General features: G+C 37.1%; 2 protein-coding genes across 2 annotated transcripts; one reads left to right on the forward strand and one right to left on the reverse strand.

Moving 5' to 3' along the window:
• Positions 1-597: 597 nt before the first annotated feature.
• On the reverse strand, positions 598-4298 carry gar1 (GAR1 homolog, ribonucleoprotein). Its single transcript, XM_026182445.2, has 7 exons — positions 4159-4298; positions 3642-3860; positions 1805-1959; positions 1642-1701; positions 1449-1563; positions 1131-1256; positions 598-1028 (listed from the first exon to the last, which is right to left on the reverse strand). The coding sequence occupies exons 2-7, from the start codon at positions 3844-3846 to the stop codon at positions 1018-1020; spliced, it is 672 nt and encodes a 223-aa protein (XP_026038230.1). The 5' UTR covers positions 3847-3860; positions 4159-4298; the 3' UTR covers positions 598-1017.
• On the forward strand, positions 4243-8556 carry LOC113030743 (alcohol dehydrogenase class-3-like). Its single transcript, XM_026182434.2, has 10 exons — positions 4243-4347; positions 4459-4508; positions 4721-4822; positions 4961-5111; positions 5203-5290; positions 5380-5599; positions 6329-6589; positions 6790-6922; positions 7658-7796; positions 8287-8556. Exons 2-10 carry the CDS (start codon positions 4491-4493, stop codon positions 8318-8320), a joined length of 1146 nt encoding a protein of 381 aa, XP_026038219.1. The 5' UTR covers positions 4243-4347; positions 4459-4490; the 3' UTR covers positions 8321-8556.
• The last annotated feature ends 13357 nt before the right edge of the window (positions 8557-21913 follow it).

The following is a 21913-nucleotide window of genomic DNA, read 5'->3' on the forward strand; positions in this document are numbered from 1 at the left end:
TGGGACACCCAGATATTTATAAAAGTGCACTACCTCAATGTGCTGCGCAAGTATGGACAAGCCAGATGGTCCAGCCTCAATCTCGTGAAACCGTCACCTGCATCGTTTTAAGTATATTTTTGCTTTTTAAAAGCATGCCAAACAGAAACCACAGACTAAGCCCATAACACATCAATGAATAAGACACGTTTGTTTTTGTCACTCAGTGCATTCAAAACAAGTCAAAAGAAGAACATGATATCGATCACTTCCTCTTTTGAGTTTCCCACTTCAGTCTTATAAAAAGAACTGACAAAACTGTCCCCAAGTCACAAGTCATCCAGTCCTACTCATGCAGGACAAGAGATACGTCTTCTTGCCATTACAAGGAACCCAGTATGAGCAGAAGGATTCTCTCAGCCTTAATTTAAAGGGGTTTTGAAACATAACCTCCACTGGTTTGTAACTTGAGTTAAATAGAGCATATTTTTAGGTGACTTATAAGCAAGGAGATGCCCAAAGTAAGTAAAAACATAGTTGTGCCTGGTTTTTTTTGTTTCTTTTCTTTTAATTTCTATGTGGATAAAACTGATGAATTATAAAGAAACAGCCACACAATTACAAAGCACATTTTTTAATTGAGGCATTTGATTGCAATGGTAACTCTTTATATTACAAACTACCAATGTTTTTAGCTGAAAACACGTCTGACATCCTGCACATGAAGACATTTGGACATGGAGGTTTGTGAATACGTTCGAACGCCTGTCATTCTTCTCACAAATATACAATAATCCCCACAAATGACTCAAAAAGGTTCCAGCTACAAGAATACATTTTAAATACAAATCTTGAAGATCCAGCAATCTTCTAAAACTGGTAAAAAAAAAAATTAAAACAGAACAGGAAAATCAACTCTACAAATAGAGACAATCTTCATATGAGTCCAACAGGCCAGGATCTGACACAGATCATAACCTTTTAGCTGCGAGAGTGACCATAAGGATGTGATGGTCACAATGAACCATCAGAGTCAGATCATCTCCCACCTATAAGAAAACAAAAGATCAACAAAGTTCAGACATAATAAACCATGTGTCACATCAGGGAAAATAACCAAAACATTGTAAGACGATAGAAAACCTGCCAACCTCTGAATCCACGTCCACCACCGCCACCTCCTCTTCCTCTGAAGCCTCCTCCACCACGGCCTCCTCCTCCACCACGGCCTCCTCCTCCACCACGGCCACCTCCACCTCTGCCTCCTCGAAAACCACCTGAGACAAAAAGAAAGTAAAATTAATCAAACTACTCTTGCATGCTTTAGGCTTTTTCCATTTTCAATCTACAAAAGTAAATACTGAGCAAAAACTGAGCAGAATTCCTAAAGAAAAACAAAAATGTCTGTTTTGTTATATATTCTAAACACGTAGCCAGAAGATTAAATTAAAATGAGAATGCCATCTTACCTCCACGACCACCACCCCTTCCTCCACCTCTGCCTCCTCTTGGAGGCCCCTTTTCTCCTGGTGGCCTCGGGAGGAATCTCTGCAGTGGTAGTAGCTTCATCGGATCTATATAAAACTAAAAGACAACATTTTGGTTAGAAATCTAAGATATTAAATTAGTCACTAGAAAAGTTTAGTGAGACATTTTTGGTACCTTTTGTAGTTTCTTGAATGAAGATGCCTTCATATTTTCAGAAAGTTTTACTGAGAAATACTGCAAAGGTGGGTTAAGGAAGCAACAAGAACACTGACAATGTCAAACAGATCCCCTACTCAGTCAAAGGTTTAGAGAAAAACAAAGACAATAGAAAGGATACAAAGTCTCTGAGTTGGCCAAATATCTCATCGACTTTTCCAATCTGCTCCTTGTTTTCCAAGTACACTGGGGCATTGAAATAGGGAACCTTGTTTTCCTCTGTTGTGCACTTGCAGACAATGTCATCTTCACATGGATGCATGAACTCTCCCACTGCTGTGAAGACAATGAAACACAGTTAAAGTTTAAGACGTGCAATACCATGACTGACACCCAATTTAAATTTCTGTCTGGTTATATAATACGTCAGCATATGCTTGACTGCTCTGCAGTTCACTTTATGGGCATCCAGCACAAGGTTTCTGTAAGTCTGAAATTCTTTGGAGGCCGAGGGAATAAATGGGGGTTAAAGGAAGTGACCCAGAATATATGCTAAAACAGAGACTTTGAGGCACTAGAATATAAACATATAAAAACAAAGTTCAAATAAGTTGGAAAAAAATTGTTTTTGAACAGCCCAATGAGTAGAAACACAGATACATCTTTAACAATATTACAATGTGGACTTAAAAATATATTCCATGCACCCTAACTCCTGGTACAGCATGTCATATTCACATTTTGTGGGATGATCATTAAATATATAAAAGATTGTCTGTAATGCAGTTTGCATTTAAACACTTACATATTGCTCATATTATTATTACTATTGTTACTACTACTATCACCACTACTATTACTAATATTATATAACATCTTTTTGGTTTTCTGGTGTTTTTGGGACAACTTGGAAACATGTAGTTAAAGTTAATTAACATGAACTGGATCTTGAATGCCTCATGTAGGTGACACACGGTGTATTAATTTCATACTCTCGTCACATAGAATATCTACTGAAGTTCACCATTCACACACACCCAAAGGTCCACCGTTGTTTTAGAGTTGCCTGCTAACACTGACTGGAAACGTATGCTTCAGTGGGCAATGTACATAGCCGCAGACACTGAGAAACCCTATAATGCAACCTACCCTCATAAACTGACATGCACCTCCCCAGAAACTTAATTACATGTCACATCAACACTGCCCACTACAACCGTGAATGGCCTGTTGAATACCTTTGATTTCTCCTATGCATTTCTGGCTACTTTTTTGATGCAGTGCTAGAATTTGTCAATGACAGAATAACAATGTAAGGATCTGTTAAAGGAATAGAAACCATAATACGGACTCACAATCGGCAGCAAATTCCTGGAGGGAGATTGCCAAAACTATTGGAATGGACACTAGGGTAATGTACAAAGATGTGGAAAAACTAGAGGAACAATTATAAAAATGACAAAGCATAGAGTGGCAACCCAGAAGGGGGAAAAAAAACTTTCTGGTATTTTTGTTTGTTTCTATCGTGACTGGCACCGCATGTAAACTGCCAGGACTCTACCACAAAGTAATTAACACAGTAAATGCTGGCTTGATAATGTCATCTTACATATGTTACATGGGCTTTACATAGATTCAAGCAAGATGGTGTGCGTGGACATCTGCATGCCTGTCTGTTCTTTTTGTTTGTTTTTGTGACTGCACAGACTAGTTCCTGGTGACTTTTCAGCAAACATAGAAAAGAAGAGACAGAAGACAGGCAACAGGACAAGTCTTGTTTTCCACATCCTTGGATAGTCTCCATCTTTGATGATGACAAAATTCTCACAGCCTACTCATCCACACCATTTCTCCATAACTGTGTAATGGTAATATTACAGAGTCAGTGTTTTGGCAACATCAAGACTGTTTACTTGTATCTCAATGGCTGAGAACTCACGCGAAGCTGTGGTAAAAGTTTAGCTTCACATGTGTATAAAGAAGCACTCGGTTTAGCGTTTTGTTAGAACTGGGCTTACCAACAACATATTCAGGAGGTCCATAGTCTTGCTGTCTGTTGAAACCCCCTCTTCCACCACCCCGTCCAAATCCTCCACCACCTCTGCCTCCACCGTATCCTCCTCCACCTCGTCCAAATCCTCCACCACCTCTGCCTCCACCGTATCCTCCTCCACCTCGTCCAAATCCGCCACCACCTCGTCCTCCTCCTCCTCTGAACGACATTTTCCTCAAATGCTCTGTAATAAGAAATAACGAAAACACAAAGACGACACAGCTCACGTGATTTCATGCTTGAAGCTAAACACTTATGAATGAATTAGCCTGCCCATGATTCAGGCAAACTATGCCGACTTGGAAGCTCTTTCTTATGCTAGCTGAAGTCGTTAGCTCACGTTAGCATTACTCAGTCATTCAAAGTACGAAAATTCATCTGTTTTTTCTAACATAAACCAACACGATACGTTGTCGTTTAAAAACATACACACCGAAAAAGTGCGCAACACTGTTTTTGCACAGACAAAGAAAATTACTCACAAATTTGACCGAGTGGCTAGACTTCAGACCACCCTGCCGAAATTCCATGCGACTACAACACGTGTGACCGTAACGTGCCGTAAAGGCACCGGGCAGTCTCGGAAAGTGTCGTAAATGCGCTGACAGAGCTAAACCATTGAAGAAAAACTAGAATTAGAAGAGGGTGCAACCTGTCTGCTGTTTGACTCGGTCAGTTCAACCTTACCCACTCAAATGTTGATATAATGTAACTCGCAGCTGTTTTGGTGATAAGTGAAGATTTAATTATTCCTTTATTTAAATTATTTTGTTTAAATACAGGCTGTTTTATATGAAGACAGCATCTGTCAACAATGGCAACAGTTGGAAAGGTAAGAAAAAAGTTGTTTTTAAGCTTTTTTTTTCTTTTTTACTGTTTGTCTTATAAACAGCTACTGCTGCTTTTTGGGGGTTCTGCTTTTCATTCGAAAGTTTTCTGTCATGGAGAGTGTTCGTTGTTTGTTTCCATCTGTAACAGCGCCCAAACACAGTCACTCATCCTTGCAAACTTGTTTGTTTTGTTTTGGGGTTTCTTCCCCTTTAGGTGATCACATGCAAGGCAGCTGTTGCGTGGGAGCCCGGGAAGCCTCTTTGTATTGAAGAAGTGGAGGTGGCACCACCTAAAGCTCATGAAGTCCGAATTAAGGTTGGGCACAGCTCAAATTTGTCAGCAATATGACAATACATATGATTTGCATATGATTAATCTAATTTCCTGTTAGTGTGACTGTTAACCACAGACACTTCCACTTCCTAAAACTGTCACATCATTTGGCTTGTACAGGTTGTTGCCACAGGTGTGTGCCACACAGACTGGGAATACCTGTTTGAGACTGGAAAAGGGATGAAATTCAGACCATTCCCTTTGGTACTTGGTCACGAGGCAGCTGGCATAGTGGAGAGCACTGGCCCAGAAGTCACCAGATTCTCCCCGGGTAAAGTGCGCCACAACCAGTCAGATGACATTTGTCTTATTTCTCTTTTTTTTCTTCTCAGACTTACATAATTGTTTTGCTGTTTTCGCAGGGGACAAAGTTATTCCTCTTTTTCTGCCATACTGTGGGGAATGTGAACGCTGTCTAAGTCCAAAAACAAATCATTGCAAGAAAAACTGGTGATTTTATTTCCCCATTTTTGAGACAACCACGTTTACTCTATTACTTAAAATGTGTTCACGTAAATACTGTTCTTTGTGGTTTTTAGGACAAATATGCAAGCTGGAATTTTGGCTGATGGGACTAGCAGGATATCTTGCAAGGGACAGCAGGTTTACCAGTTCCTTGGAGTCAGTTCTTTCTCTCAATACACTGTGGTCCCCGACACCTCGGTTGCAAAGATAAGAAGCGATGCACCGCTAGACAAAGTCTGTCTGCTTGGATGTGGTGTCTCCACGGGTTATGGAGCTGCTATTAATGCAGGCAAGGTTAGAAAACTGAACTCTAAAGGTTCAAACTAATACTCTTAGAACAGATGTGACGAAGCAACAAATTTGAAAAGATATATTGATAAACATGACAATATATAAACAGCCAAGCATATTTTAACCAAAAAAAAGGAAAAATTAGTGATATTTGTATTTGGAAGTTTTCTGTCTTACAATATGCTGCAAGACTGTAGTCATTTAATATCAACACTAGATGGCAGAAATGGCATGAGTGCCTCTAAGTTTTCAGGATAAGGTGTACATGTCAACTACTTTAATTTGTTACTTTATACAAATTCAAATAATGCAAAGTAGTGCAATTGTTTACACATTTGTATAACATGTGAAATAAATGTTCCTGTTTTGGCTGCATGTGGAAAGAAATCTGCTTTAAAAATTGCCAAAGTCACTGAGGTGACCCTTTGTGAATAAGGGAGCAGCCAAAAGTAGGTCCACACACACATAAATAAAATGACAAAATGACAAAATCAGGACACTTTTGTACTCATTTACTAAAAAGAAACCAACTAAAAATGAGTGGAAATCCTTGCATGCGTTATTTATTTAGACATAACTTTAATCAAGATTCACAGACCTGATAATATCTCATGTATGCGTTTAAAGGAATGTACTCTAAATGTTATATTTACTGTAAAAACTATCTGTGAAAATGCTGAAATGATCTTTAAGAATTGTTAGTTGACTGGCTTCCAACTTTTGTGCGTTCAGGTTGAAAAAGATTCCTCGTGTGCCGTTTTTGGGCTTGGAGCTGTCGGGCTGGCTGCTGTCATGGGTTGCAAAGTTGCCATGGCGAGAAGGATCATCGGGGTTGACATCAACCCTGACAAGTTTGAGAAAGCCCGACAGTTTGGAGCGACAGACTGCATAAACCCAAGAGATTACAGCAAGCCTATCCAAGAGGTTGTGGTGGAGAAGACAGGTGGAGGTGTGGACTATGCGCTAGAGTGTGTTGGAAGTCCAGCTATCATGGTGGGTGCCTCATTTGAAATTTGGCGTGCGATTGTTCAATGCAAATTAAGTCTTGTGACTATAATTGGAATACACTGTACAATGTCTTCCTTGTTAACCTAGATTTGATCTCTTTTGCAAAAGTGACACAAGTGAAACAGTTCTATAATGATACAAATACAAAATGATAATTAGCTAAGCAACTGCTTCTGTCACCCTAGAATGCTGCATTTGAGTCCACAAGAGATGCCTGGGGTACTTGCGTCATTGCTGGATGGACAGAGACAGAAGTAATGAGCATTTCAGTTGAAAAGCTTCTCATGGGACGTACCTTAAAGGGCACTTATTTTGGAGGTGAAGTAAAAAAAAATTACCATACATATTAGATTATTTAACAGCATTTCATAACGCATCAACAGGTTTATGGTAACTGGTGTAATTGTGGAATTGAGTGATGAACCTAAAATTGAGTGTATCATCCTGAAAAACTGTCCCTAATGTTGCCCTTCAGTGCAAAATCGAATGTTATATTGGAGTAAAAAACCTTACTATTGGATTATTAATATTTAAAATGTGTTAAAAATTATATTACAAATGCTTTGGCATTAGAATTTTATTTTGTAATTTTTTTAGGTAAAGCATTAAAAACAATCATTGCTTGTTTTCTCTGATCAACATTCCTGAACCTAAATATTATTGAAGTACAATTTAATAACCCAAAGAATAACCCCAAAAAATAGAATCTGTAAAAAGTCTTGAGTTGTGCTCAGTTAACAAATTAAACAATCGATGAATCGTCTAAATTTCTGTCAAAATACCCATCAGTTTTTGGTTCCTGAGTTCAAAACGTATATAAGAAGAAGTTCAGTGAGAACAGACAGTTAGGTATATCCTACATAAACTATATAATCACTTTTACAGTTTGTAACAATACATTTACATATGTTTCATGTACTATGAGCACATCAAACTCACATCTGATGTGCACTGAACTGGCTGTGAATGTGTCCACAGGACGGTCTTACAACAATGCAATTCATATTACATGAAAACATGTTTACAAATTGAGCTTGTTAACTTTTTCTAAAGGGTGGAAGAGTGTGAAGGATGTGCCTAAACTGGTGGATGACTACATGAATCACAAGTTGAAACTGGATGAGTTTATTACGGAGAAGCTCCCGCTGGTTCAAATCAATAAGGCCTTTGACCTTTTAAAAAGTGGTAAAAGGTGAGACCTTTCATATGTGTACATAAACAACAACGAAAAAGTCTACTTAGCCATAAATATTGGGGCTGAATTGCTATATAGGGACAAAATTGTGTATGTAAGAAAAGTATTTTCAAATCTTTAACGTCTGTCTAACATGTTCTGTTTGGTTAAACAAATCACTAGATTCAATTTGATTGATCTTTAGAAATAATTTCAGAAACTTATTTCCCAGGACATTAAAATTTAAATACTATTTGGTATAGTGTGTCCTTAATATTTCTATTGATTAAGTATTTGATTACCTTGAGACCTTAAAACATCCAAATATTCACATTGATTAAGCTAGAACAGTGACTTGTGGCTTAAAAAAATGGATAATGTTTGTAGTAATGTCCACTGGATTGATTAATTGTATAAACATTGCAATTCTATTGTAGGATGGATGTTTTGGTTCTGTTGGGAATTGAAACTTCGATATTAATTCATCTTCTTCTTTTTATTTTCTTAGCATCCGCACTGTCGTCAGCCTTCAAGATTCTTAAACAAAGGATAAACCTTTAATGTCTGCTCATAAAATGAAGTATTCTGTCACTTTTATAACATTTTGCATTGTTTTTGTCATTTTTGTGTTAGTTTGACAATTACAATATTTTCCATGCTCGGCTTTGTAGGAAATGACATGCCACCATCTGCCACTAGATGGCAGTCGTGTAAAAGCTTTGATGTTTAGGTCCACTAAAGGCATCATCTCAATAAAAACAGGTTTTCAGTGTGCAAAGAATGATTTATTCATGTGGATTTCTGAGATTATTGTTTTTGTTTATCATGATCCATCACACAAAAATGTTTACTTCTTTTTTTTTTTGTAAATTGGTTGTAATTTATAAATATACAGCATCTGCAGGAACATCAGGGCAATTTTTTTTTGTCATGCTTGGAAGCTGCAACGATGGTCATTCTAATCCAGATATCAATGTACAGCAATAGTTGTAATTAAATACCCTTGTATAGAAGGTGCTCTAAAAGACACAGGAACCAAGTAGCTGAATCTGTCATAAACCATGAAGAAGCATCTGCTTCATGTGGTCAGGCTTACCAAATTTCGTCCTTGGTAATATTATATATTGATTTAAATGGGAGTCACAGAGAAGGGCTAGAATAACAGTTGTGGGCTGTCAGGACAGAAGACAAAAGGTTGTTTGGGGAATGCCTCCCAGTGAAGAGCTGAAATAGCTGCCGAAGGAATTTGTTTTATTGAAGTTCCATTCAGATCAGATGAATACCCTTGGCACTTACCTCACTTTTCCATCTTTATTTAAAATGGAAAATAAATTGGTGCTCTTCCTTCCTTTCCTTCTCCTCTGCCTGTATGCTATCAATCACAGATTATACAATTTAGGTCACCTTCTGTTACTAAAAAACCCTCAAAGTAGAGAATGTTGTCGAGAAATAGAACACATAATAATGCACATAATGCTGCAGTAGAAGGAGATAAGAGGGGAAGATCAAAAGAAATAGGAAGACAAGTTTTGACAGGTGGTTATGTGACTGGGCACTGTCATCTATAAATGTTGGACATGCTCACAGATTTATAAGGCTTTCTTGCGGACATGTGTCCAAATATCTGCCTCATCCATGGGAAAACTATCCAAAGTGACGACCGTAAGTCTCCCACCTCTTTTTTCCCCTTTTTGTTTTTGATCCTTGTAACCTCTGGAATTGTCACAGCATTGTGCACCAACACAGGGAGGACATGTTATCTGAATTACAACCTCAGCACTGTATGCATTTGAAAAGCCTTAACTGTCCATCTCGTCATATTTTTCACTCATCTGTACAGCTTTTCTGCAGATATTTCTTGGATACAACCTTTTAGCATGAAGGAGCATGGAGTTGAATAGTGATAAGAGATACCAACCCTGATATTTACATGTTTTTTCCCCCCTCTGTTGATTTTCTTTTCGTTTTCTCTTGATATCATTACTTTCCTGAGACTTTTAGACACGATACTTGAGGTAAATGCCATGGCACAAATAAAGGTATGTCTGGAAAAAAATCAAAACATGCTGCCTTGCCTTTTCACAACATTTAGAGTGGGATCAAGGGATTTCCTCATATTTATTAAGCTATATTCCTGTGTGACAGGATGATGGCACATTATATATGCTAAGAATATAAGAATAGTAGGCAGAAAACAGTCTATGTGGGTTTAAAAAAGAATATGCTATATTGGTCTTTGTTTGTTATTTCATGTCATATGGAAAAGGTTTCTCTGAACACAAAAGAATTAGTAATGGAAATAGAAGGACGCGGTTGAATATTATTTGTCTTGTGGAGTGGCATTGACTCGATGAGATTCGCTGAAAGCAGCAGCCGATGTTTAGCTGTTTCACCCCATCATTTTCACATTCCTGCTACCTGGAATCAAGCTGTATGCATTTTTATGATTACATTTATGTATATTCAAAAAGTAAAAGACATTACTTTAAAAAAGTTTTTTTTAATTTTAATTTTTAATATTTTTCTTTCTCTGCCACATTAAGGAGAATAAATAAATAACAAAACTAAAACAATTAAAGACGAAAAAAAGGGTCAGTTTCAGCAACATGGTTACACAATACAGCAACGCAATGCATCTACTCTTAGTAATATTTATTCTTTTACTAGATATTCTGAAATAATTTAATACACATCTAATTTATATTTGGCTTTATCTGTTTTTCGTTCCCGTTTCACATTATGGCTGCTTCAGTCACACAGTGAGAATTCATATCAAACAAGAAAAGTGACAGGTTTATTTGTTTTTCACTGGCTAACAATTAAGTCTGACAAAATGTTGAGATATTTTATTCTATGACAAATACATTTTCTAGAAGTGTTTCACTTTTCCATTTTTTCATTTCTTAAGGACATTGATGATGTATTCAGTGAACATACAGAAGCAATCATTCTGTATTATATCCATTCTACACACAATATATTTTGATGTGTTTCAGTGGCAAACGCAGTGTTGCAAATATTCAGTGTTAACTACTTTTAATTAGTCTTTATATGTTCTTTTTGCAGTGCGACATTGCAGGGCTTCAGTTCTATACGATACTGATATCACTGTGTTCTCATAAACCTCTTGCACACTTGTTTCGTGTCACTGGAAAATCAAAAAAGTAAAACTAAAATTGATCAGTCAAGAAATTACAATATCCATATCTGTGAGAACTAAACCTGAGACCAAGTAGATATACTGTATAGCCTCAAGGCTATGGAAGAACGGCCCACTTAAGTCACTAAAGACTGCCAGTGTGAGGCCCCTGTTTTATCAGCAAATCCTGGCCATTATACGGCTAATGCCAGGCATTGCCTGTGACATTCCCGGTCTTTCACTGACACGGTTAGCTTTAGCTGCTGTGTTAGTGGAATATACTCAGATTCACTGGAGGACAGCACAATGTGGTACTTAGTGTAGTGGAAGGACAACTGGTTTTCTGCTGCATTAGTGAACTGTGCAGTAACATATCTGGCACGGCATTGTGTGTTGTTTTTTAAGTGAAAAGCCTACTTTATCTAGGTATTATCATTTATTTTTAGAAATTATGGCTGCCATGTGTTGAAGACTTGATAACAGTGCATTTGGCATTATAAAGTGACTGAAATGGATTCAGATACTAGTGTTGTTATAGTAATGTTTTCCATGCAACAGCACTCTAAAAGCAAAAGACATATGACATGGCTAACAAAAGTATATACAAGACTATTACATTTTTCTGTGCTCCTCGTACAATATTAAAATCTATAGTTACATTTCTCAGCGGCATTAGTGTTATACAAAACCTTTAACCCTAATAAGAACTTTATCATGCACCCCTTATTGAGCCATGCATGACCATATGTTTGTGTTTTATAACCTGTGACACTGTTTAATAGTTAAGTTGCAACAAAGAGCAGGATTAGGCAGACCACACATGGCTATTACCAAAGAGACACACAAACACACACATACAGAGATACATGCGTGACAGGTCTAAGCTTTTGTTGTGTTTTGTCTGACAGCAGCAGTAAAGTAGTAATTGAGAGATTAGCTCTAAGGTGCTATCATGGCACTCCTTTGTTTAGTCTCTCCCATAGTGGTCACCCAGCACATCACCAACAGGCATGGGAAGGAGTCATACTCTGGGGTAGTTTGAGTCTAGCTTTTTATAGCTCTTATGACCTAGTATTAAAGACTCTGAGGATACATTTTTTATTATATATTAATTCGATACCATGGCAAAAGTAGAGAATCATAATTTGTGTTCATGCTCTTATCCGTGACTCACTGTCACTTGACTTAAATGTAGTGCCCCAAAACAGTGGAATAACTTCTGACCCTGTGGGCTTGACAGGACTTATCCATGACAGACTTGAACACAGCCCTATCCCATCTGCCACTTATTCTTTGTTTTAGTATGCTAACTTTGAGTCAACAGAGTATTTTGATGTGGTTATGGCATGGAGGTAGGGGAAATATTTCTCTGAGACCCTGTGTGTTTACCCGGTAATCCCGGAGAAGTTCACAAGCATGAAGAAAGTACTTGGAGATTTACCTTTCTTCCAAACCTGCTCAGTTTACCTCTCCCCTGTTTCCCACAGCCTCATGTGGCTGAGGTAATTCCTGGGAGGGTTTGTGAACGTTTTATTTATGTGACTGTAAGAACATAATTGATATGAAATAAGTGGTTGTGTATCTACATGGAACAATTTAAAATGGTCAATATGCTGTAGTAATATGCCTTTAAAGCGAGTTACATTTTTATAACATTTTTTGCAGTTTATTTAAAAGAACTTTGTTCACCTTTTCCCAAGAATATGATGAGATAAAATATTAGGATAAAAAAAAATCACGTGAAATAAATTGACTTTAGTGGTAGACAAGCACTCGTTGTTTTTGGCCTTGAAAAATATTCTGGCTCTGATGGCTCCCAAGTTGAACATTGCTTCATAGGAGTTTCAAGGTTGTGGTAAGACAAGAAAAGTCAAGATGAGTGCGGTTGGCCATAGTTAACCTTGCTCTACCACCACGGTGAAGTACATCATTCTGTTTTTCCACTTTTCCTCACAACAACTCACCATTGTTCCAAATTGAGGCACCCGGATCACGCTTCCTTTTTTTACTGCCTGTCCACAAAAAGACTGGGCCAATCCCAAAAAACACACACAGTTGATACACTTTTCTTTGGATAGTAATTGTGGTGAACAGAAAAGAAACCTGAAATGATCCATTATAGGTGGCTGGGTTAGATTACTCATACTCAACCATCCCACAGTTTCAATTACACGTGGGCAGCAGCAATTCAACTGAGTAATGCTGAATTCACATATACGTGTATTTAAATATGTACGTACCTGGAAGTCTAAATTATAAAGACACTTTGTTTTGTGTCTTTAGGAGTCTGCATAGCTGACAAACAGATTCAGCAGTTTTAGATAAATCCATCTCACCGATGTACACAGAAATGTATGTAGTGCTAAAGCAACCGGAAACTAATGCCTCGAGACTTAAGAGAGTTTAACTTTTATTTTTTGTATTATACTTTATATTATAGCAGTAATGAAGCAGGGCACAGACAATATTTGAATAATACATTTAAGACAGTAAGAAATGGTGTTCAAAAGCAGATACAATATTATTTTATTATATTGTAAATTATATGGCCGTGTAACATTCAGATGAACGTCACGACCCAAAGCTTGCGTAATGCACTTTAGTGAGATGAACAATGTTAGTTGTATCACCTATCAATGGTTGCAGTTTAGCAGGAATAAATAGATTGATTTTTGGAGTTTTTTAATATCGAGAGTTTCTGTAAGAGTACTCTAGCATGTGGGCAACAGGAACAAAATTTATAGTGGCATGATAATAATGCTGTTCAATGAAGGGGTTAGAGACTAACAGTGTAGGTCTTGCAGCAAGTTTTTTTCTTCCTCATTAATAGGCTAGCAAGTAAAGACTTGCTACTGAAAACACAGACTTGCATGTAGACGCAGTTTTTCACTGCATATCGCTTGTAAATGTGATCTCTTCCTAGTGATCTTGAATTAAATCTTGTATGCCTCTGGGAAGTTAGTTTTTAAGAAGGTTCACATTGTAAGGTCAACTTTGCTGTCAGCAAGACACACAGATTTAAACTTAAGCAAAGGATTAACCATCAAATATGTAATCCTAACCGGGGAGGTTTGAACATGGACAGTGTTCTTACAGCCTCACACTGAGAAAGCCAACAGTTCACTGCGATCAGCTCCCTCTCTTTACCAAAAGTCTCTCAATCGGCCCTCATCTTAGCTGGAGTCTCTGTGTGCTTCATGTTTGCTTATATTTCTTAAATCTCAAAGAACAAATGGGAGCATAGACAGATTAACTTAATATCATCCTTGGAGCTAATACACAAAATATTTAAGTCATCCATGTCCCACGGTATCGACAGCCAAGCCAGGGCTTGATATAGTACAATGGGCAACATTTCAATCTCCTACCTCTACTGCTCTACGTACAGATACATTAATGCGAAGCGTTATTGGAGACTCAAATTAAGACTAAAATGTAAAAGTTGATTTTAATCAATAATCTGGCTCCATTGTGGATGGCATGGGAGAACAGGCAAATGACTGGGAATGAGTGCTAAAGCTAATAAGCAGGCCAATGTTAATCTCTTAAACAAACCTCCTTTCTCCCTTTGTGGCTTCCTTTCTTGCATTATAAATAATGTATATTTTGCCAGCAAAACACACACACACACACACACACCACCAACAACAACCCCCACAATGTCTCTTTTGACTTCTGAGTTGCCGGTAGAGTTCAATCTGGTCTTCAAACAAATCTTATTTTCTGCCCTCCCCCAACCTTATTGGTTTACTTTAATTAGTGATATTGAAAACAGGGGCAAATGAGGAGGGGGTGGTGAAGGAGCAGGGAATTGTGGTGGCGTAAATACTGAAAACAAACAAGAGAGCTGAATGGGAGGATGGCGGCGGGTGCAGTCCCGATGCCGCTGCGCAGACGGAAGAGGACACATGGTGTAAGCAAACACTCGTAATTGCATTAGATTCCCCTGGCACATGGGTAATCTAGCCTTCCCCTGTCCCAGAACACAACAGGACACAGCTACTGCTTCTCTCAATCTCTTTGTCATACTCTCTCCTTTACAAATTATTCATGCAAAACCCACAGAACAGTCATTGATCACTCGGTGGGCATCATAGAGGACTAATTATCATTAAGGACACTGAGGTATGAAGTGTCTGCAAGTGTAAACTCAGAGATTCATTTGCTTTGTTTTTGCATGCATAACTGTGTGTGTGTGTGCGCCCGTGTGGCTGCGCGAGCATGCGTGCATCCCATTAAACAGTTGTCCTGTTTGATATTTCATTCCTCAGCTCACATGTCTTGAGTGTAAGAGCAAACACATTTGCTTGAAAGGGATGTTCTCTGAGCAAACGTGGAAAATCTGGCCTTGATATGGATATCAGTGACAGTCAGCGATTATAGGATGGGATGTTTAGATCTACATTGAAATGCCCAACATACAGAGATGTAATAAAGTGACATACATGGCCTGACATTTTCTACAAAATATGATTTAGCGGTTTTCTTTTTTCATTCATTCTATTGGCTGCCTTTTATTTGAGACAGAAATGCATCTGCTGTAGCTGTAAAAACAATAAGCTCCACTAGGTGGTGATGTGCTTATCTACAAAAACCCAGATCCACACATCCACATTATAAATACTCCAAGCTAATACTATCAAATCTTTTTAAAACATTTGTTTGCCACTGCAAATACACAGAACTTTTTAAAGAGTTAGTACAACAAAAAAAGACCAGATTGCCATGTTTACTTGAATTTAGCTTGTTAATCAAAATATTCTTTGTCTATTATTCAAGCGCTTATGTATTTCTATTTTGACAGAACGCTAGCTTTACATTGATATTTCAGAGATATTCCTCTTGTATTTCTCAGCATTAAATGTCTGCTCTTAACCAGGATACTAAAAGTAACAGCAAAACAAGCTACAAATCCTAAATTGCAAACATTACATGTAAAGCAACAAATGATAACAAGTAAAAGAATCAGCGGCACAGCGTCTCGGCAACCAATAACAAATCTCCCTGCAGAATGAACTCTATTATGTTTAACAGAAAAAGCATAGCTGATCCACTATTAGGAAATGAAACTAGTGCCAGGGAGGCCTAGTCAGGTCACCAGAAACATTAGTGAAAGGGACGGTCGAGGAAAAGTCTCAGATCTCCAATGGTATTTAGCGGATATGTGAGGCTTTGAGGTAAAGCCACAGTGCCAGTGGGTTTAAATTTGTTTGGCCCCAGGGCCAGTGTAACAGAAAATAAACAATGCTTCCCAGTTATTAGGACTTTATTAAGGCACACAAAGTCCCCAGTCAAGGTAGGGTTTATGCTTGACAGTTTGGTCGAGTAACAATTCAATTTAAAGACTTTGAATACACACCCTAGTCAAAGGTCATTGCATTTGTACATAGAAATTATTATATTTTAACAGAAGGCGCAGAAGTAGTTTTCATACTATGTTAATTCATTAGCAATCAGCAAGGAAAGTCCTTCAGCACAATACAAGATTACTTCATCGTTTAAAAGCTGACTGATTATGTTTGTGTTATTAACTCTGCAGTGCACACAAGTAGCTTCTATTGACTGCCCCTATAATCACTATCACTTGGATTAAGACCTACTACCCACACAAAATGCTCCATCTCTAATGACTGACAAACAAACAACCCAGAGAGGCAGGGAGATGCCAAAGGGAACACCCACCAAGTTGCTTTTAAAGTAATATCCACTAAGCCCTGGACACCCCAACAAAGTCCGTCTTGTCTAACCTGACTCCTCACCTGTTTGGAAACAGCCAAATGGCCCAGGGTAATCCCACATCCCCAGGGTACTGGAGGTAGATTTACCCACCCCAGAGCTCTGCCCTGCCCTGACAAGTTAGACTATTGCATGGGCTCTTGGAACACCCACAACCACCATAAAATGTTTGTTTTAGAACATTTAGATTAATCAAAATGATTAATTGTGCCTTCTTTAAGTTTTCAAAATGTGTTTTAAATGCCAGTATCACATAATACAGTTCAAAAAGTACAGAACACCTAAAAGACATGAAAAAAGCATCCAATTTCATGGTTAATGAAGTTAACAGTCTATCTCTATGAGTCGGTATATCTCATTTCTGGGCAAATAGAACGTAACTTTGTGTGAAGCATGAAAAATATGACTTTATGGAGATATGGGAAGCCAAGTGATTTTATGGCCCTTGCCTCTTCTGCGTCCTGCTCTGTTAGCACCTAAACCTCATCTCTGGACTCATAAAGAAAGGCGGTTTAATGGTTGAAGAGCACAGTGACAGAGGGATCAGCATTCTGTTTGCTAACTGGGCTGTTTTCAAAGGGAGCCCTAACCCGAGAGTGTTGCCTAATGATCAGTTACAGCATTGCTCTTTGAGATGTGCTCAATATTTGGAGATATTAAGGGAGAGATTTGTCTCCTGTGATTAATTTTTGTTGCCCAAGTTGAAACCTGTAGCTTTGCAGACATGTTCAAAGTAAATTCAACAACATCATCAAGAAATATGACTAGTCTTGCTTGTGTGAAATAAGTTGTTTACAATTTCTGTTTTCTTGTTCATTCAGCAGAGAAGGACGTCCACTAGGGGGAGCAACGTTGCAACAGTAGTTGGTTAGAGAAAAGTACATCCCCTAACTGGGAGACATCATGCAAAGGAGTTCATTGTTAACTGTAATTATAAATTTTATTATTGAAAAGGAAAACATATATTTAATAATATAATGAAAAATCTGTCTTTTGTGTGTAAGGTAGAAAAAAATGTACATATTACACATAAAACTTTATTATGAAATGTACCACATTTAATGAAAGTTATTATATTGCTATTATACATGTTTTTTATATTGTAAATATACTAAAAGTGCACAAGATTCAGTTAAAATGGACTGTCAAGGTGCTAAAATGACAGCTGCTCCTATCTGTCAACTCTACTACATTAATCCATTAATCATGTGGCTGCAATCAAGCTTTTAAATATGGTCCAAACCTTCGTGTTCACAATTTGTATTAATGCCATGTCTCAGCTGAGATAAGAAATTAGAGAAGCATTAAATGGAGCGAGTTCAATTTGCTACAGTAGAGGTTATTTATCTTGATTAGTATGAAGAAATTGTGGGCTCCTTCATAATTTTTTATTCCTGACAAGCCATTTTGAGAGTTTGTGTGTGTGTTTGTGTTAGTTATTGCATGCCTATAAACACAGCTGAAGCAGAAAATCAGCTCACTACATCTGGACTTTATTTTGCTCATACCATGTGTAGAACTGATTTCCTTCCAAGGATTCTTCCTTTGCACTTTAGTTCATTTGGACATTTTGTTTGTTTTGATTTGAATCCCTAAAATCCCCTTTCACTCAGCTAAGAGTAAAACAACTTATTAACTTAAAAACAATAATTTCCCATGAGCATCTCTGACTGATGCTTTTTGCCAAGATATTTTCTCTCATCCACAATATTTCTTTGAGCCTTAACAGAACAAGGATTTAGTGTCCTCCAATCACATCACTCAGAGGACAAGTTTGAACCCTTACTGCTCTCCAAATAAAAACGGGTGAGTTTGAACTATGAACCAAAACATCTAAGCTTAATTAGAGCAGCCTCACTGCCAAAACTCTTTACGGTGTAACATTTCTGAAACTAAATATTGCATGCATTTGCTTGTCTGCATCAGACATGAATGTGTTTTGTCTTACATCCTTATATGGAAATGTTCTGATTCATTTTAAGTAACAATAAATTGTAATTATCTAATAAAGTTTATCTTTAGATATTTTCTTTTATTCTATCACATTTAATGGGAGTTTCATGTACATTTAGAAGTGGCTAAAAGTGGCAGTGGTTCCTTTCTAAGTTAAGACACCTAGCTAAATCTATATGTAAGCATTTTTTTTCTTTTCGATAATCATTTTTTCAAGACACTTTCATGACCTTAAGTGTGGGAAAATGTGGGGAATGTTCTTCTTCTGCATGTATAATATAAATAGTTTTAGCTAATTTTCCTTGCAACACAACATATGTCTAGATAAATAAATAAATCTAAATAAAAATCAAAAATAATAAGTCATAAGTTAAATATAACCATAACAATATAACAAAATATCCACAGAAGCTACCAAAATTATTTTCCCATTTATAATAAGTGAATTATGGAAATAAAATTAGCGTATAATATATGAGTTTTAATTGACACTGACTTGCATAGTGCAGTTATGATGCGACTATCAACAATAACATTATAGTACCATAACAATGGTATACATAACATAATAATCAGTTTAAATCCGTTCTGTATGGACTATTCTATAACACTGTAGATGAGCTCTTGTGTGCGTCAGCAATTCAAATCAGGTTTAGATCAGGCTTTGAAAGGCTATGACTCAGCTATAGCCATAAGTGAATTATGTCTCTGCCTTATGGGATAGATGTGCTTAAAAAGTATTGCTGAAAATACATCATAAAATGTTATGGCATCAAAGCATGGGTATGAGGAAGACACAGTAAATCTCTGGTCTCCTTTACAGGGCTCATTCTCTTACTATATGACTCCTCTGTTAGGTGGAAGGCAGTGACCTTTGAGCCAGTGCACTGAGATACATTAAAATCTTGGGTTTATCAAAATCATGTCTAATATGAACGATTAAACACCATGTTTGTTCTCCAATAATAAAGCTTAAAACTGAGGGAGCGAGCATCTCTGAAACAGGTGTTTGTTTTTGAGATGAATTTTGTACCAGCACCGAGGAAGCAGATGGATTTAGGGTTGTGTGTTTCAACTTTGTTTCAAGTTAAACCAAGTAGATTACCTTTTTGTCTTTTTTCATTTACAAAAAAGGCCTAACAAAATTGCATTAAAAATCACACAATTTACTAAGCTGAAGTTGATAAGTAGATCAACAACAACTGTCAGGTGAATGAATGGATCTTGGATAAACAATACATGCACAAATTGTTTTAATTTGGTCTAGAAAACAGTAGTGGTTTTAACAAAACTACTTACAAAATGGAAAAAACATGAAGTCAGAATAATTTACAGAAAGTACAGCATGCCGAAATACTTACAATACATACCACTTGTAGATACAGCCGAATTTGTACATGTTGACACTCTTCCAGGGGTTTTCCGATGATCTTTTACTGCTACATGTGCCTACACGGAGAAGTTAATGAGGCTTAACCTTCAAAGAACTGAGTCTGTTATTGCGTATAATTAGTATAATCTGAGGGCCTAGACTTAAAATTGAGCTCTTTCAGTGTTCCTGTCATATGGAGTTGACTTTTGAGCCCACAGACAATGAAGAATTCAGTTTAATTTATCATCATTCTGAAGCTACAGTGACAAAACCAGGCAATTTGAAGATTTTATATTACTTTTTTGACACACAGTTTAAATGTTTAACCAGCAGCTGAGAAGCAGGCTTCAGGTAAATTACTGGTTACCATACATAGCAGAGTAAAGCAATGTTTGTTTCATGATGGATTCAAAGCTGATTGAAATATACCACAAGATCAAGATACATCATAAGGGGAGTTACAAATACACTGTGGACAATGTACAATGTGTATAAAATCAAGCACCTAGCTATTCACATTGCCTTCACAAACATTTGTGAAAGGATAGGTTGATCTAAAGAGCTCATTGAATTTCATGTGTGGGATTGTAGTAGGATGCCACTGTTGCAACAAGGCAGCTTGTGAAATTTCTTTCATCCTAGATATTTCAATCTTAATTGGTATTATTGCAAAGTGGAAGTGCTTAGAAACCACAGCAATTCAGGCATAAAGTGGCAGACTTCATAAAGTTACAGACAGGGTCACTGAGCTCTAGGCCGGATAGTGGCTGAAAGCGACCAGCACTCAAATAAATTATTTTTGCCCTCATAAACATGAATCAGTAAGTTTGACACTAAAAATGTTTGAGTAAAATGTGACTGAGATGTATAAAATAAAAGGTTGATTTATTTAAAATAATAACTCTAAATACTTAACAAAATATGCTCAATGAATGTATACTAATTACATACATTTTCTTTGACCAGATTACATTAAATTTAATTTTTTACATTGTACTTGTAACATAATTACATGTAACCAAAGTACTTTGGTTACATGTAAATTTTGATACCCACATTCAAACTCAGTTTGCAGGTTGATCTTGTGGTCATGTCTGCTATACTAGGTGGAACATATTTTACTGTGATGAAACACACATTCACAAAATTAACCTCTCTGATGTTGGTGGTATTCTGGACATTTTTTTCAAACTGTAATAAAACAGTTCCATTAATTTTGGAGTTTATTAAAGATGCAGTTCATAGAATATTACTTAAAAATACAACACGTCCAACTCTGCAGCTTCCTTTAACAATTAACGGTGAATGATAATGCATTTTATCGCTGCAGTTTTTGCACGTTATTGCCAAAGGATAAGTGTGGTCAACTCTGAAACTTCTTGGAGCCAAACAAATATTTGGAAATTAGTTAGATCAAATTGTCAGCACTCACAGGCTGAGGCATACCAACGTTTTTCTGCTGCTGCAGAACAAAAATCAATGCTGGCAAATTGACTATTGCAGTTTATTGAGAATATTTTATTTGTACACTTCCCAAAGTACAGGTAAAATTCTGACATGGGACAATCTAGCAGCCAGCTCATTGTTAAGGTTATTTAGACAGTACATCCTAGATCATGCTCAGCTTCACTAATTTACAAGTTGTTTGGAGATTTGATATTACATTCCTGTAGTAGTTTGTAGTTTGTATGCCTGAAGGTCTTACCACTGACTAAACATGGTGCTTCCCTGACAAATTCAACACTCAGTCAATCACTCACCAACTCCCTCATTTACTTGCTGCTATTTCAACATGTAAGAATATACAAGTATCACAGCTACAGCCAGATGTCCAAGCACTCCACTGTTGATTGAGGAATCACTATTGAAATGCGATGTTACTAATTCCAAAAGATGCAGAGATGGAGATAAATAGCTCTGGAGCTCCTTGGCATT

Source organism: Astatotilapia calliptera, chromosome 2 (assembly GCF_964374335.1).
Source record: "Astatotilapia calliptera chromosome 2, fAstCal68.1, whole genome shotgun sequence".
Lineage (NCBI taxonomy): Eukaryota > Metazoa > Chordata > Actinopteri > Cichliformes > Cichlidae > Astatotilapia > Astatotilapia calliptera.